At 46.0% G+C, this 16785-nt stretch overlaps 1 protein-coding gene across 2 annotated transcripts in view; it reads right to left on the minus strand.

Annotated features, from left to right (window-relative positions):
- Nucleotides 1-4450: 4450 nt before the first annotated feature.
- Nucleotides 4451-16785, minus strand: part of LOC139273186 (ATP-binding cassette sub-family B member 10, mitochondrial-like) — a 36381-nt gene continuing 24046 nt past the window's right edge. For both annotated transcript variants that reach the window (XM_070889734.1, XM_070889733.1), the window contains 7 exons: nucleotides 16193-16288; nucleotides 14920-15129; nucleotides 14655-14734; nucleotides 14381-14561; nucleotides 14241-14284; nucleotides 13898-13932; nucleotides 4451-5382 (listed from right to left, as the gene is read on the minus strand). In XM_070889734.1, the coding sequence (XP_070745835.1) occupies nucleotides 5127-5382; nucleotides 13898-13932; nucleotides 14241-14284; nucleotides 14381-14561; nucleotides 14655-14734; nucleotides 14920-15129; nucleotides 16193-16288 (902 nt within the window). In that variant the 3' untranslated portion in view covers nucleotides 4451-5126. The remainder of the gene's footprint in view (nucleotides 5383-13897; nucleotides 13933-14240; nucleotides 14285-14380; nucleotides 14562-14654; nucleotides 14735-14919; nucleotides 15130-16192; nucleotides 16289-16785) is intronic.

A 16785-nucleotide genomic window follows, 5' to 3' on the forward strand; every position in this document is an offset into this window, starting at 1 on the left:
GAGAAGGAGGCTGAACGGCTGGGCCAAAGACCTCGGGCTGGATTTACAGGTAGGTGGCGTCGGGTCTCGGAGGTCCGTGGAGGGGGGGGGGGGGGGGGGGGGGGGGAGAGTCGCGGAGGTCCGGGGGGTGGGGAAAAGAGAGAGTCGCGGAGGTCCGGGGGGGGGGGGGGGGGGCGGCGGAGGTCGGGGGGGTGGGGGGGCGGGGGGAGGAGCCTTATGCACGCAGACCCAATGAGGCCATTCTGCCAGGGCTAGCGGCTGCGTGCTTCGGGCCCCTCCCACAGTTTTGGGCGGCTGGAGCTACTGCACATGCGCGCCCACTGTAGCGCGCATGTGCACAGGTCACAGCACTGTTTTCAGCGCAGGGACCTGGCTCCGCCCCCTACAGCTCGTGCTGCGCCGCGCCCAGCTCCAGAGGACCTCCAGAGAGCCGGAGAATAGGTAAGTTTTTTTAGGCGCACTTTCTCGCACAAAAAACAGGCGTCCAAGGGGCGCGGCCCGAAACTTGGGCCCTAAATGTCTGCCATTGCCCATCCACTGTCAACCCCTTAAATATCATTCGCCAATCTATTATGGTCACTCTTCCCCAAGGAGCCTCGCACAACGAGATTGCTAATTAATCCTCTCATTCCACAACACCCAGTCTAAGATGGCCTCCCCCCTAGTTGGTTCCTCAACATATTGGTCTAGAAAACCATCCCTTATGCACTCCAGGAAATCCTCCTCCACCGTATTGTTTCCAGTTTGGTTAGCCCAATCTATGTGCATATTAAAAAGTCACCCATGGTAACTGCTGCACCTTTATTGCATGCACCCCTAATTTCCTGTTTGATGCCCTCCCCAACATCACTACTACTGTTTGGAGGTCTGTACACAAGTCCCACTAGCGTTTTCTGCCCTTTGTTATTCCGTAGCTCCACCCATACCGAGTCCACATCAAGCTAATGTCTTTCCTTACAATTGCATTAATTTCCTCTTTAACCAGCAACACCACCCCGCCTCCTTTGCCTTTCTGTCTATCTTTCCTAAATGTTGAATACCTTTGGATGTTAAGTTCCCAGCCTTGGTCATCCTGGAGCCATGTCTCCATGATGCCAACCACATCGTATCCGTTAACTGCTATCTGCACAGTTAATTCGTCCACCTTATTCCGAATACTCCTCGCATTGAGGCACAGAGCCTTCAGGCTTGCCTTTTTGATACACTTTGACCCTTTAGAATTTTGCTGTAAAGTGGCCCTTTTTGTTTTTTGCCTTGGGTTTCTCTGCCCTCTCCTTATACTCATCTCCTTTCTGTCTTTTGCTTCGGTCTCCATTTTGCTTCCCTCTGTCTCCCTGCATTGGTTCCCATCCCCCTGCCATATTAGTTTAACTCCTCCCCAACAGCATCAGCAAACACTCCCCCTCGGACATTGGTTCCGGTCCTGCCTGGGTGCAGGCCGTCCAGTTTGTACTGGTCCCACCTCCCGCAGAACCAGTTCCAATGCCCCAGGAATTTGAATCCCTCCCTGCTGCACCACTGCTCAAGCCACGTATTCATCTGAGCTATCCTGCAATTCCTATTCTGACTAGCACGTGGCACTGGCAGCAATCCCGAGATTACTACTTTTGAGGTCCTACTTTTAATTTAGCTCCTAACTCCTTAAATTCATCTCTTAGGACCTCATCCCGTTTTTTACCTATATCGTTGGTACCAATATGCACCACGACAACTGGCTGTTCACCCTCCCTTTTCAGAATGTCCTGCACCCGCTCAGAGACATCCTTGACCCTTGCACCAGGGAGGCAACATACCATCCTGGAGTCTCGATTGCGGCCGTAGAAACGCCTATCTATTCCTCTTACAATTGAATCCCCTATCACTATCGCTCTTCCACTTTTTTTTCCTGCCCTCCTGTGCAGCAGAGCCAGCCACGGTGCCTTGAACTTGGCTGCTGCTGTCCTCCCTGATGAGTCATCCCCCCCCCCCCCCCCCCAACAGTACTCAAAGCGGTGTATCTGTTTTGCAGGGGGATGACCGCAGGGGACCCCTGCACTACCTTCCTTGCACTGCTCTTCCTGCTGGTCTTCCATTCCCTATCTGGCTGTGAACCCTTTACCTGCGCCAAGACCAACTCGCTACACATTCTACTTACGTCATTCTCAGCATTGTGGATGCTCCAGAGTGAATCTACCCTCAGCTCCAATTCCACTGTCAGGAGCTGGAGGTGGATACACTTCCCGCACACGTAGTTGTCAGGGACACCGAAAGTGTCCCAGAGTTCCCACATAGTACAGAAGGAGCATATCACGTGTCCGAGCTCTCTGCCATGACTTAACCCTTAGATATACTTAATTTGGCGACAACAATGTCAACAGGTTACTTACTGATATAAAAAAAGAAAAAGAAAAGCTACTCACCAATCACCAGCTAATTACAATCAACAGATATTGTAATCCACAATTAGTCACCCCACATGCTATTAATTGTGAACGTTAATGTTATATGCTAATACGGTTTGTATCCACAATGGATGCACGGTTATAACATCTACGTTCAGAGAAAATGTTTAATAAGATCGTGTTTCTAAACTAATGCTCGACACCAAACATCTCACGTATTGTCCAGGAAAGGCCCCATCCACGGGCCATGCCATTTGGCACCCGAGGTGGGGTAGGCGGTTTATTTGAATCGATGGAGGTCCTCCTGGGGGGGGATGGAGGCGGGAAATCAGGACTGCTGGTGAGCTCGGCAATAACAGGACTGTAATGCGAGGGGGCACCATGTCCATGGGCTGTGCTTGGAGACTACCGTGTGGCCGGAGCCAATGTCCCAAAGTGTCCCAGGGCAGATCTCCCCCAGTCCAGGCTGGGTCACTATGTGAGTGACAGCAGCCAGAGAAACACTCACAGTCTGGGTAAAGGTGACCGGACCCCTCAGTGCTCAGTCGTGCCCCATCCACCAATGTAACCAAAAAGGAGACAGTACCCAAGTTAAAGACTTGCTCACAGCATACAAGAATTCTCCTTCTAAACTAAAGTGGTAAAAATGCCAAATGTTTGCGGTTCATCTGTTTCCAGTCATTCCTTTAAATAATAATAATTAATACTGTTGATTAAATGTAAGGCATCCCAGCAAAATTAGACTTAAAGGGCACAGCTTCCGACCCCAGAAAATCTTAGCAGAGAAGCAACCCAAGATTACCCAGCTTAATTACAATCCGGCAGATTTACATTATAATTAAAGTCAGTGCATCATTATAATTTAAAATGTAATAATTTAATACTTACTCTTGCCAACGCAACCAGACTGTTTCACAGTTTGCCTCACGCCTATTGTGGGCCACCGAAGAGACTGCGGCGGCGATATCTCCCCATATTTTTTGATGTGTGGGGAGGAGGTTTCCCACGCCCACTCCGGGTTAATTGGCCCCACCGATTTTCTACCCCATTAACCAGGGCCTCATCAGAGAAGGCTTTTGCCCTCCTTCTCCCTGACAGCTCCTGCTGCATGCTACTATCGCTCGATTGGTTTGACATTTTTCACCCTCCAGACTTATTTTCAACTTCCTTCACTCTTTTTCTCTCTGTCCCTCTCTGTCTTCTGAGCATGCGCAGATGACCCCTGAACTCCCGAATCGCAGGAAAAGTTCTTTGCTAAAAAAAAACGCGCATGCGCAGAACAGCCGTTGCTGTGGGCGCCAACTTGCATGACTGAATACATCGCTAAGGCCCATTTCACATCGCTAAGGCTATCGCCCAAATGAAAAAGGTGAAACTAGCAGTTTTTTTAAATGGGCAATATTCCAGCGATCCTGAAAAACAAAAAAAGCACTAAGACTGGAAATATCACCCTTTTTGGGGCGATAGTGATCATAGTCGAAAGTCTAGCCCCATGATTCGAACCCTAGAAGTGAATTCCACAGCCTCAACTCAGAAAGGTGTTTCCTGCCCTCTGTTCTAAATCTCTGAACTGTAGCCCCGAATGTAAGGAGACATTCGTAATGTAGGGCAAGGCAGCAGCCAATTTGCGCACAGCAAGGTCCCACAAACAGCAAGTGAGATGAATGATCAGTTAATCTGTACAGAGTTCAGGTGGGCAGCTGCTGGAACTCAACACGAGCCTCGGACTGGAAGTTCAGTTCAACATCTCAGTGGTTCATGGAAGGCATCTGGAAACTGTCAATTTATTAGTTAATGCTTTGTCCGAGGTGGGACGGAGGCCCGAGAGAGTGAAAGGCCGGGAGGTAACGTGTGGCTCACATGAGCCCATCACTGGGGAGTGATCCAATGCTCTTTTTGCTGGTCACTGCACTGCCTGGGATTGTCTCAGGGTTTCACTGACCTCGGTCTTGGGCAAAATTGTATGTAGTAGTCTACAACATTTGTGAGGGGGCAGGGAGGAGAGAAAATTGGTAGGAACAGGATAGGTAAAATAAAGACTTGATTTAACATAAGTTAGAAATTGGTCACTTTTATTTTGCTGTAAAAATGGTACCACAGATCTCAAAGGGTCAAGTGTCTCTGTAGTACCAATTTAAAATCCATATACGTATTTATAAACATCCTGGATTCATTATTCAATTAAACATCTCTTCAGTGAATCATAAACATTTTACTATACTTCTGAATTTCACAAAATACAAAGAATTGTACATATTCTCTAAATGGTGAGTTACCGACCAGTTCAAGTCTTTTACTTCACTGTCACAGATGCATTTAGTGTCCCGTGTATCATGTGGGGAAAGTTACTTATCAAACGAGGGGTTCCCCTACTCCTTGAAGAAGGCTCCCAAAAATTACATAAAACTTCTCTCGTTCTTCCATCTTTCCCCGTGCGAGCGCAAGCGAAGACTTGACTAGGGGGCCCACAATGCAGCTGTCCTGTGAGAGCTACGGAATGTGGCTCAGGGGTGAAGTGGGCTTCCTGACTTCCACTAGGTCAGCACCTGACACTTTCACCATCTACCTCAGTGCCACAGCCAAGATCCTGAACTCTCAGTGCAGAATCGCAGGCTTAAAATCTGCTTACCAATCGGTGCACACGTCAATCAAAACCCAAAGTGCTCCTCTGCAGTCTTTGGCCTTGATGTGTTTTTTTTGGGGGGGGGGCGGGGGGAGGGAAAAATGATTAAAATTTAGGCACATTTAAGCATTCAACACAAGTCTTGGACTGTCCCGTAAAAATGCCTGTTTCTCCACAAGTTTTCGAAATAATCCCTCGGAATTTGCAAGCAGTTGGCGATGTGTGCCACACTCGACTATCCTGCCCTGATCAAGGACAGCAACAGCATCGGCATTCTGAATAGTCGACAGGCGATGGGCAATGATCAGCACTGTTCTTCCTTCCATCAATCGATCCAAAGCTTCCTGCACCAAGTACTCGTTTTCTGAATCCAGCGCACTGGGTGAGGAGAAAATCATTAACTTGTATTTATATAGTGCCTTTAACGTAGTAAAACATCCCAAGGCGCTTCACAGGAGTATTAGAAGATGAAAAATTGATAATGAACCACAAGAAATTCGGGCAGATGACCAAAAGCTTGGTCAAGAAGGTAGGTTTTAAGGAGCATCTTAAATAGGAAAAAATAAAGAGGTAGAGAGGCCGATAGGTTTCGGGAGAGTTCCAGAGCTTAGGCAGCTGAAGGCATGGCCGTCAATGGTTGAACGATTATAATCAGGGATGAGAGAGAGAGAAAGAGAGAGAAAGAGAGAGGGCGAGAGAGCGAGAAAGAGAGCGAGCGAGAAAGAAGAGAGAGAGAGAGAGAGAGAGAGAGAGAGAGAGAGAGAGAGAGAGAGAGAGAGAGAGAGAAAAAAAAGGGAGAGAGAGAAAAAGAGAGAAAGAGAGAGAGAGAGAAAGAGAGAAAGAGAGAGAGAAAAAGAAAGAAAGAGAAAGAGAAAGAGAGAGAGAGAGAGAGAGAGAGAGAGAGAGAGAGAGAGAGAGAGAGAGAGAAAGAGAGAGAGAGAAAAAGAGAGAGAGAGATGAAAACAAGGATGAGAATTTTGAAATAGAGGTGTTGCTTAACTGGGAGCCAATGTAGGTCAGCAAACAGGGGTGCTGGGTGAATGGGACTTGGTGCGAGTTAGGACATGGGCAGCCGAGTTTTGGATGACGTCATGTTTATATAGGGTAGAATGTGGGAGACCAGCCAACATTGGAATAGTCAAGCCTGGAGGTAATAAAGGCATGGATGAGGGTTTCAGCCGCAAAGGAGCTGAGGCAGGGGCAGAGATGGCACTGTTATGGAGGTGGAAATAAACCATCTTCGTTATGCCATGGATGGGTGTCTGGAAGCTCATTTCAAGGTCAAATAGGACACCAAGGTTATAAACAGTCTGCTTCAGCCTCATTAAGAGCAAGATGAACGAGGCAAAAGGACAGACAGACAGGTGGGCGTGGACTGATGGTACTTCCAATTTTCTGCCATTTGGGACCAGCATGAATCCCATGCAGGATTCCCTGATCATTGTTCTGCAGTGGGAATGGAGTCTCCAAACTCCATGGCTCAGGCTACTGTCTGTCCCAAATTTAGATTATATTTAACTCCGAAATGACAGAGCATTTGATACATCACTGATTGATAAGAGAGAGAGACATGTTCACTAATATTCATGACTCCAGTCAAAAATGGAAATAAATCCCAACATAATTTGCCACATAGAATGCTTACAGCACAGGAGACCATTTGGCCTGTTGAGCCTGTGCCAGTTCTCTGCAAGAGCACTTCAACTAGTCCCACCTCCCCACCTTTTCCCTGTAATCCTGCACATTTCTTTTCCTTCAGGTACTTATCCAATTCCCCTTTGAAAGCCATGATTGAATCTGCCTCCACCACCCTCTCAGGCAGTGAATTGCAGATCCTAACCACTCACTGCGTAAAAAAGTTTTCCCTCATGTTGCTTTTGGATCTTTTGCCAATCACCTTAAATCTGTGCCCTCTGGTTCTCGAGCCTTCCGCCAATGGGAACAGTTTCTCTCTATCTAGTCAGTTTTGACCCCTCATGATTTTGAACACCTCTATCAAATCTCCTTTCAACCTTCTCTGCTCCAAGGAGAACAACCTAGCTACTCCAGTCAATCCAAGTTACTGAAGTCCCCAATTCCTGGAGCCATTCTTGTAAATCTTTTCTGCACCCTCGCCAAGGCTTTCACATCCTGCCTAAAGTGCGGTGCCCAGAATTGGACACAATACTCCAGTTAAGGCCGAACCAGTGTTTTATATAGGCTCATCATAACTTCCTTGCTTTTGTACTCTTATGCCTGTAATTATGAAGCCCAGGAACCCATATGCTTTTTTAACCACTTTCTGAACCTGCCCTGCCACCTTCAACAATTTGTGCACATATACCCCATGTCTCCTGTACCCCCTTTAGAACTGTACCCTTTAGTTTATATTGTCCCTCCTCGTAGCCTGCAGGTCCCCTGATAGCAGCAATGAAGTGGCAAGATGTATTAATTCAAAAATTAGGGAGGCTTGTAATAAAAAGTAAAGTTGTTTTAACAGGAGACTTTAATTTTCATATAGATTGGGAAGAGCATTTCAGAAAGGTAGTGAATTTGAGTGCATTCAAGATAGTTTTCTGGAGCAATGTATTCTAGAACCAACCAAGAGGACAGGCCATACTAGATTTAGCAATGAGTAATGAGCAAGACATAGTAAATAAATAATCTAACAGCAAAGGAATGTTTATCGAACAGTGATCATAATATGATCGCATCCAATGTTACGTTTGAAAAGGAGAAACTTAACAGTTACTAAAATTTTAGATTTTGTTAATGCTAACTTTAACGGAATAAGACAGATGACAGCAAACTGGGCAAAACTACAGATGAACAGTGGGAGGTGTTCAAAAAAATAATTTACTTTAATACAGGACCAGTATATGCCTCTAAGGGGAAAGAACTCTACTTACCAAATAAAACAGCCATGGTCGACAAGAGAGATAACAACAAATTGTATTTATATAGTGCCTTTAATGTTGTAAAACGCCCCAAGGCGCTTCACAGGAGCGCTAACAAAATTTGACAACAAGCCACAAAAGGAGATATTAGGGCAGATCAAAGAGATACGTTTTAAGGAGCATCTTAAAGAAGAAAGTAGAGGATGTTTAGGGAGGGATTTACAGAGCTTGGGGCCCAAGCAGCTAAAGGCACAGTCACCAATGGTGAAGCGATTAAAATCCTGTCCGGTTGTTCAGGCCCAGCCTGAAGTCCCACGGCCTCAGTGCGCTACTGTCTAAATGCTCTTTGTCTAAATGCACGGATCATTCGTAACAAAATATTTGAGTTGACAGCACAAAGAGATACAAATGGGTATGATCTGATAGCCATTACAGAGACGTGGTTGCAAGGTGACCAGGACTGGGAACTAAATATTCAGGGATATTTGACTATCCGGAAGGACAGACAGAAAGGAATAGGAGGTGGGGTAGCTCTGTTGAAAAAGGATGCAATAGTGAGAAACAATATTGGCTCAAATGATCAGGATGTTGAAACAGTTTGGGTGGAGATAAGGAATAATAAGGGGAAAAAGTCACTGATGGGCGTAGTCAAAATGGCCCCCTAACAGTAGCAACTCTGTTGGTCGGAGTATAGACCAAGAAATAGTGGGGGCTTGTAAAAAGGGAACAATAATCATGGGCGATTTTAACCTCCATATTGATTGGACAAATCAAATTGGTCAGGGTTAGTCTTCAGGAAGAGTGCATAAGGGACGGGTTCTTTGAGCAGTATGTAACAGAACCAATCAGGAGGCAGGTTATCTTCGATCTGGTTCTGTGGAATAAGACAGGATTAATAAACAATCCCCTAGAAAAAGGATCTCCTTGGAATGAGTGATCATAGCATGGTTGAATTTCAAATTCAGATGGAGGGTGAGAAAGTTGGATCTCAAAGCAGTGTACTAAGCTTAAATAAAGGAGACTACAATGGTATGAGGGCAGAGTTGGCTAAAGTGGACTGGGAAAATAGATTAAAGTGTAGGACGGTTGATGAACAGTGGCGTACATTTAAGGAGATATTTCACAACTCTCAAGAAAAATATATTCCAGTGAAGAGGAAAGGGTGTAAAAGAAAAGATAGCCATCCATGGTAACTTTGATGGTATGAGATGTGAATTGGCTAGGATAGACTGGCGACTGATACTTAAAGTGGACTGATGGTGGATAGGCAATGGCAGACATTTAAAGATCACATGGATGAACTTCAACAATTATACATCCCTGTCTGGCGTAAAAATAAAACTGGGAAGGTGGCTCACCGTGACTGACAAGGGAAATTAGGGATAGTGTTAAGTCCAAGGAAGAGGCATATATATTGGCCAGAAAAAGCAGCAAACCTGAGGACTGGGAGAAATTTAGAATTCAGCAGAGGAGGACTAAGGGTTAATTAGGAGGGGGAAAATAGAATACAAGAGTAAGCTTGCAGGGAACATAAAAACTGACTGCAAAAGTTTCTATAGATATGTGAAGAGAAAAAGATTAGTGAAGACTAATGTAGGTCGCTTGCAGTCAGAATCAGGTAAAACAAAGAAATGGCAGACCAACTGAACAAATACTTTGGTTCTGTATTCACTAAGGAAGACACCAATACCTTCCAGAAATGCTAGGGGACCGAGGGTCTAACGAGAGAGAAGAACTGAAGGGTATCCTTTAGGTCAGGAAATTGTGTTACGGAAATTGATGGGATTGAAGGCCGATAAATCCCCAGGGCCTGATAAGTACTCTAGGATGCAGACTAAGGAAATGACCCTAGAAATAGTGGATGCATTGGTGGTCATTTTCCAACATTCCATGGACTCTGGATCAGTTCTTATGAATTGGAAGGTAGCTAATGTAACCTCACTTTTTTTTTTAAAAAGGAGGGAGAGAAAAAAACAGGGAATTATAGACTGGTTAGGCTGACATCGGTAGTGGGGAAAATGTTGGAATCAATTATTAAAGATGAAATAGCAGCGTATTTGGAAAGCAGTGACGGGATCAGTCCAAGTCAGCATGGATTTATGAAAGGGAAATCATGCTTGACAAATCTTCTAGAATTTTTTGAGGATGTAACTAGTAGAGTAGACAAGGGAGAACCCAGTGGATATGGTGTATTTGGACTTTCAAAAGGTTTTTGACAAGGTCCCACACAAGAGATTAGTGTGCAAAATTAAAGCACATGGTATTGGGGGTAATATATTGACATGGTTAGCAGACAGGAAGCAAAGAGTAGGAATAAACAGGTCCTTTTCAGAATGGCAGGCAGTGACTGGCAGGCAGTGACTAGTGGGGTACCGCAAGGTTTAGTGCTGGAACGCAGCCATTTACAATATACATTAATGATTTAGATGAAGGAATTGAATGTAATATCTCCAAGTTTGTAGATGACACTAAGCTGGGTGGCAGTGTGAGCTGTGAGGTGGATGCCAAGAGGCTGCAGGAAGATTTGGACAGGTTAGGCGAGTGGGCAAATGTATGGCAGGTGCAGTATAATGTAGATAAATGTGAGGTTATCCACTTTGGTGGCAGAAACACGAAGGCAGATTATCTGAATGGTGACAGATTAGGAAAGGGGAGGTGTAATGAGACCTGGGTGTCATGGTACATCAGTTGGTATGCAGGTACAACAGGCAGTGAAGGCGGCAAATGGCATGTTAGCCTTCATAGCGAGAGGATTTGAGTATAGCAACAGGGAGGTCTTACTGCAGTTGTACAGGGCCTTGGTGAGGCCACACCTTGAATATTGTGTACAGTTTTGGTCTCCTTATCTGAGAAAGGACATTCTTGCTATTGAGGGTGTGCAGCAAAGGTTCACCAGACTGATTCCCGGGATGGCAGGACTGACATAAGAAGAAAGACTGGATCGGCAAGGCTTATATTCACTGGAATTTAGAAGAATGAGAGGGGTTCTCATAGAAACATAAAATTCTGACAGGATTAGACAGGTTAGAAGCAGGGAGAATGTTACCGATGTTGGGGATGTCCAGAACCAGGAGTCACAGTCTAAGGATAAGGGGTAAGCCATTTAGGACTGAGATGAGGAGAAACTTCTTCACTCAGTTGTAAACCTGTGGAATTCTCTACCAGTTCTTTAGATATATTCAAAAGGGAGTTAGATGTGGCCCTTATGGCTAAAGGGATCAAGGGGTATGGAGAGAAAGCAGGAATGGGGTACTGAAGTTGCATGATCATATTGAACGGTGGTGCAGGCTCGAAGGGCCTACTCCTGCACCTATTTTCTATGTAAAGAAATAAAGGACAGTATCCAATAAAAACAAGGGCATACAAAGTGGCCATAACTAGTGGGAGGACAGAAGATTGGGAAGCTTAAATGCCAGCAAAGAATGACTAAAAAAAAGAAAAAAGGGAAGATTGATTAAGAAAGTAAACTAGCATGAAATATAAAAACAGATAGCAAGAGTTTCTTTAGACATATAAAAAGGAAAAGAGTGGCTAAAGTAAATGTTGGTCCCTTAGAGGATGAGACCAGGGAATTAGTAATGGGGAACATGGAGATACAGAAACTGAACAAATATTTTGTATCAGTCTTTATGGTGGAGGACACCAACAATATCCCAACAGTGGATAGTCAAGGGGCTATGGTGAGGGCGAGGGGAGAGAGAACTTAACACAATCACAAAAGAAGGTGGTACTCAGTAAGATAATGGGACTGAAGGCGGATAAATCCCCTGGACCTGATGGCTTGCATCCTATGGTCTTGAGAAGTAGCGGCAGGGATTGTGGATGCATTGGTTGTAATTTACCAAAATTCCCTGGATTCTGGAGAGGTCCCAGCAGATTGGAAAACTACAAATGTAACGCCCCTATTTAAAAAAGGAGGCAAACAAAAAGCAGGAAACTATTGACCAGTTAGCCCAACATCTGTGCTTGGGAAAATGTTGGAGTTCATTATTAAAGAAGCAGTAGCAGGACATTTGGAAAAACAAAATTCAGTCAGGCAGAGTCAGCATGGATTTATGAAATGGAAGTCATGTTTGAAAAATTTGCTGTAATTCTTTTGAGGATGTAACAAACAGGGTGAATAAAGGGGAACCAGTGGATGTGGACTTCCAGAAGGCATTTGACAAGGTGCCACATAAAAGATTACTGCACAAGATAAAAGTTCACGGAATTGGGGCTAATATATATATTAGCATGGAGAGAGGATTGGCTAACTAACAGAAAAGAGAATCGGGATAAATGGCTCATTCTCAGGTTGGCAATTAGTAACTAGTGTGGTGCCGCAAGGATCAGTGCTGGGAACCCAATTATTTACAATCTATATTAATTACTTGGAAAAAGGGACAGAGTGTTATGTAGCCAAGTTTGCTAACGATACAAAGATGGGAGGAAAAGCAATGTGTGAGGAGGACACAAAAAAATCTGCAAAAGGACATAGACAGGCTAAGTGAGTGAGTAAAAATTTGGCAGATGGAGTACAATGTTGGAAAGTGTGAGGTTATGCACTTTGGCAGAAAAAAAATCAAAGTGCAAGTTATTATTTAAATGGACAAAAATTGCAAAGTGCTGCAGTACAATGGGATCTGAGGGTACATGTGCATGAAACATAAAAGGTTAGTATGCAGGTACAGCAAGTGATCAGGAAGGTCAATGGAATCTTGGCCTTTATTACAAAGGGGATGGAGTATAAAAGCAGGGAAGTCTTGCTACAGTTATACAGGGTATTGGTGAGGCCACACCTAGAATACTGCATGCAGTTTTGGTTGCCATATTTAAGAAAGGATATACTTGCTTTGGAGGCAGTTCAGAGAAGGTTCACTAGGTTGATTCCAGAAATGAGGGGGCTGACTTATGAGGAAAGGTTGAGTAGGTTAGGCCTCTACTCATTGGAATTCAGAAGAATGAGGGGTGATCTTATCGAAATGTATAAGATTATGAGGGGGCTTGACAAGGTGGATGCAGAGAGGATGTTTCCACTGATGGGGGAGACTAGAACTAGGGGGCATAATCTTAGAATAAGGAGCCACCCATTTAAAACTGAGATGAGGAGAAATTTCTTCTGAGGGTTGTAAATCTGTGGAATTTGCTGCCTCAGAGAGCTGGGACATTGTCTTAAATTTAAGCAGAGAGAGACAGTTTCTTAACCGATAAAGGAATTAGGGGAGCAGGCAGGGAAGTGGATCCGAGTCCATGATCGGATCAGCCATGATCGGATTAAATGGCGGAGCAGGTTTGAGGGGCCATATGGCCTACTCCTGCTCCTATTTCTTATGTACTTATGTACTTGACAAGTGCCGAGCTTTGAAACATAGTCCATTACCAAATCAATCTGCTCCTGCCCTCCGAAGTGTAGCCTGTCTCTGCCTCTAACGCACCCCCTACCATCACTGAAATCCTCACCTCTGCCTTTCATCTCCTTCAGGCTCGCTATTTTCAAAGGCCTTCTTGCCGGCCTCTTAAGCTCCACCTTAGATAAGTCACAGCTGATCAAAAACCCACCATCCACATCATGCCCTGTCCTTGTTGACCTCCAATGGCTCAGTGTCTCACGACAATCACTTCAAAATCCTGGTCCCTTTCTCGAGCTTTCACCACTCTCCCTCTGCAACTTCCTGAACCTCTGCATCCTTGCTTGGACCCTTTGCTCGCCTTTCTTCTGTGTTTCTCCCTTCCCGCCATTCTCAACAGCAGCAGATCCATAAGCTAGCCAACCCCACACTCTCTCCCCACCTTCTAAAACCTCGATTAAACTGATCACGCCAATCGTGCCTTCAGCCAGGCCCTGTAAAGCTTTCTCTAAATTTGGGGGTGACCCTCAATTGTGAAGCACAATTCAAATGCAAGTTGTTATTTCAATTAATTTCCTTTCTCGTTGGGTTTACTAATTACTGTGTTAAAGCAAATGTTAGCCAACAAATTGAATTAAATTCTTTCAACATCGTTCTTGCATCAGTGGTTTATCCACTATAAATACTCACCTGGTAGCTTCATCCAGTAGCAGAATTTTAGGGTCCTAAAAATAAAATAGAAAGAAATGTAATTATCAGTTAACTCCCCCAATACCCTACACATTAAGCAGAGGGGCGTGCCAGAAGGAGGAGGAGAGCTGGGCGGGCGCAGAGGAGGGAATGGAGAAGGGGAGAGCGAGCGCGGGGGGAAGGGCAAGTGCAGGGAAGGGCGCGTGCGGGGGGGGGGGGGGGATCACGGGATGGAGGGGGGCACGGGGCTGGGGTGCGGGGAGGCGGAGCGGAGGGGAGTGTTTGATTTCTGGTGCATGGCCCTCAGATGCTATTTGGTTAAAATCCAGGACAAGAGTCTCACCTTGAGCAGAGCTCGAGCGATCGCGACCCTCTGCTTCTGGCCACCTAGTAAGGAAAGAGGACAAGTTTAGCCAAAGGTGTGGAGAGTTCTTTAACGCAGTGCAGCGAGTGACGAGAGATATTCCAGCCTGGTTAGCTCACCTGAAAGTAAGATGCCTTTCTCCCCGACCATGGTTTGAAAGCCCTTGGGGAAGCTGCGGATGAAGCCATAGGCGTTGGCAATCTTGGCAGCCTTTTCAACTTCTTCCATCGTCAGCTCGGAGGGCTGGACTGCACCATACGCAATGTTCTCCGCAATCGAGCAGGAGAACAAAACAGGCTCCTGCGAACCAAAAACATCCATAATAGTAAAGCCAGAGTCCCACCGTAACCACCGTACCCCCATCTGACCAGATGCACCATACCCCAATTTTACCTGATTCACTGCACCCATGTTTTTTCGCAACCAGTGTGGATTGAGGCTCCGTATATCACAGCCATCGACAGTGACAATGCCTGAAACAGAAAAATTAAACTCACTAAATCCTTACTGCTTTATGCCATGGACTCCAATTGGCCATTGCATCATCCACAATGCACTGCAGGGTCAGACAGCAATGGCAGCCCAATTCAAACCTTCCACCAGGATTTCTCCAGAGATTCATTAGCTATTTACAATTCCACATTATATTCTAACTTACCCGAAACAGGATCGTACAGCCTGAGCAACAGCGACACTAGTGTTGATTTTCCTGAGCCACTGGATCCCACGACAGCCATCACTGAGCCTGCTGGGATAGACAGGTCAAGCCCACTGAACACTGGAGCTTCCTGCCTAGTTGGATAGGCAAACTGGACACCTCGGAACTCAATGGCTCCCTTAAACTGATCAGGCTGCAAAACCACACCCTCTAAAACCAAAACAGAAACAGGCATTTAAATAACCACAACCCATCAGTACAATTGAGACAGATTCTACAAAATATGATGTTTCATAACCTCCTCTTGCCAACACACAGACCTACTGGACAGAGGGTGGCTGGTCTAAGGGTCGTCGGCATTGGCAGAGCCACACACTTCTTTGGAAGCACTGAGACCTTTACCGCATCCTCCAAAGACCCGAGTGGGGACTTGACTGAACGAGAAAGGAGTTATTAGGGGTCTTCCCCACCCCCACCCCTCCAGTTGGAAATGCCGCACTCCTACACCGTGTCCGAAACAACTTGCCCACAACAGAACTAAACAAGTGGCCAGCAAAGCCCCCGGATAACTAAAGCGGATAGCGAAAGATACAGGGCGTCTCCCCTTCTTTCTTGCAAACAAGCTGCGAGCTGCTGTTGACATGGGCTGGGTTTCTCGGCTTTAATCAATGTAACAATTAACAATACTTTTAAATTTGCCCCTTGGTTCTCCACACTGGCCTTCTATTGCCAAGCACAAGCATAACCTCAGTAGACATATCCACCGCTCAGGCTGCAAGTCGCAGCATGGTGCTAGTGGTTTATCGAGTCTGCTGCTAATTCTTTTCTGTTCAATTAGTATCCATATTACACACTGCTTAAGACACACAAAGACACAGTAAGACACCATTTTGCATTGTTGGTGTTACATTTCACCTGCCACCGGACTGCTGATTTTCACAACTCAATCCTTGGCTGCACTGTCAGTTTCCACTGTTCTTCATATTTTACTGTCATCCGCAAATCTGACAATTGGTCTCAGAATCCTGCTCACTGACGTCAATGAGAAACACGGGTCCAGGCCATGACACCTGTTCTAAAATCTGTGATATGCGAGCGGAGTGCGGGGGGGCGACCGGAGCGCGGGGCAACCAGAGGGCGATCTGAGTGTGTCGGTGATCTGAGAGCGGCAGTGATCGGGGAGTTGAGAAGCGTGTGTTGGTGATCGAGAAGCGTTTACATGTAGCATCCCAATGAAAGGCTTCACACAGCCGGTCTGGACTGAGCAACTGACCGTTCAGCGGCATCTCTGGTTTCCTCTCGAGTAGCTCCCATAACCGCCCTCCTGCTCCGAGACCCTTCATTAACGCAGTGTAGAAAGAGCTTAGGCCTGGAGAAGAAAATGACGGCATTGAATCAAACACTGCAAAGCAAGATCCCAAGTTCAAAAACTACACAGTAAACAACAGTCGACTTATGATTCAAACAAGAGTGTCTATCAATGCACAAAGCAAAGCGTGTCCAGTGCCAATTCCATCTGAGGATCGAGTGTAAACACCTGCACCCCCGCCAAGAGCCTGGGAAAACCCCTCAAGGCACCCCCGCCAAGAGCCTGGGAAAACCCCTCAAGGCACCCCCGCCAAGAGCCTGGGAAAACCCCTCAAGGCACCCCCGCCAAGAGCCTGGGAAAACCCCTCAAGGCACCCCCGCCAAGAGCCTGGGAAAACCCCTCAAGGCACCCCCGCCAAGAGCCTGGGAAAACCCCTCATGCCACTCCCTCCAATCGTCCTCACCCCAGGGTCCAGTCCTGCCATTCCCCCCTTGCCCCAGGGCCCCCTCCCACCGCCCCACATTAGAGCAGTGACCACATTACAGCCAATTAATGTA

The sequence above is a fragment of the Pristiophorus japonicus genome, chromosome 9 (genome assembly GCF_044704955.1).
Source record: "Pristiophorus japonicus isolate sPriJap1 chromosome 9, sPriJap1.hap1, whole genome shotgun sequence".
NCBI lineage: Eukaryota > Metazoa > Chordata > Chondrichthyes > Pristiophoridae > Pristiophorus > Pristiophorus japonicus.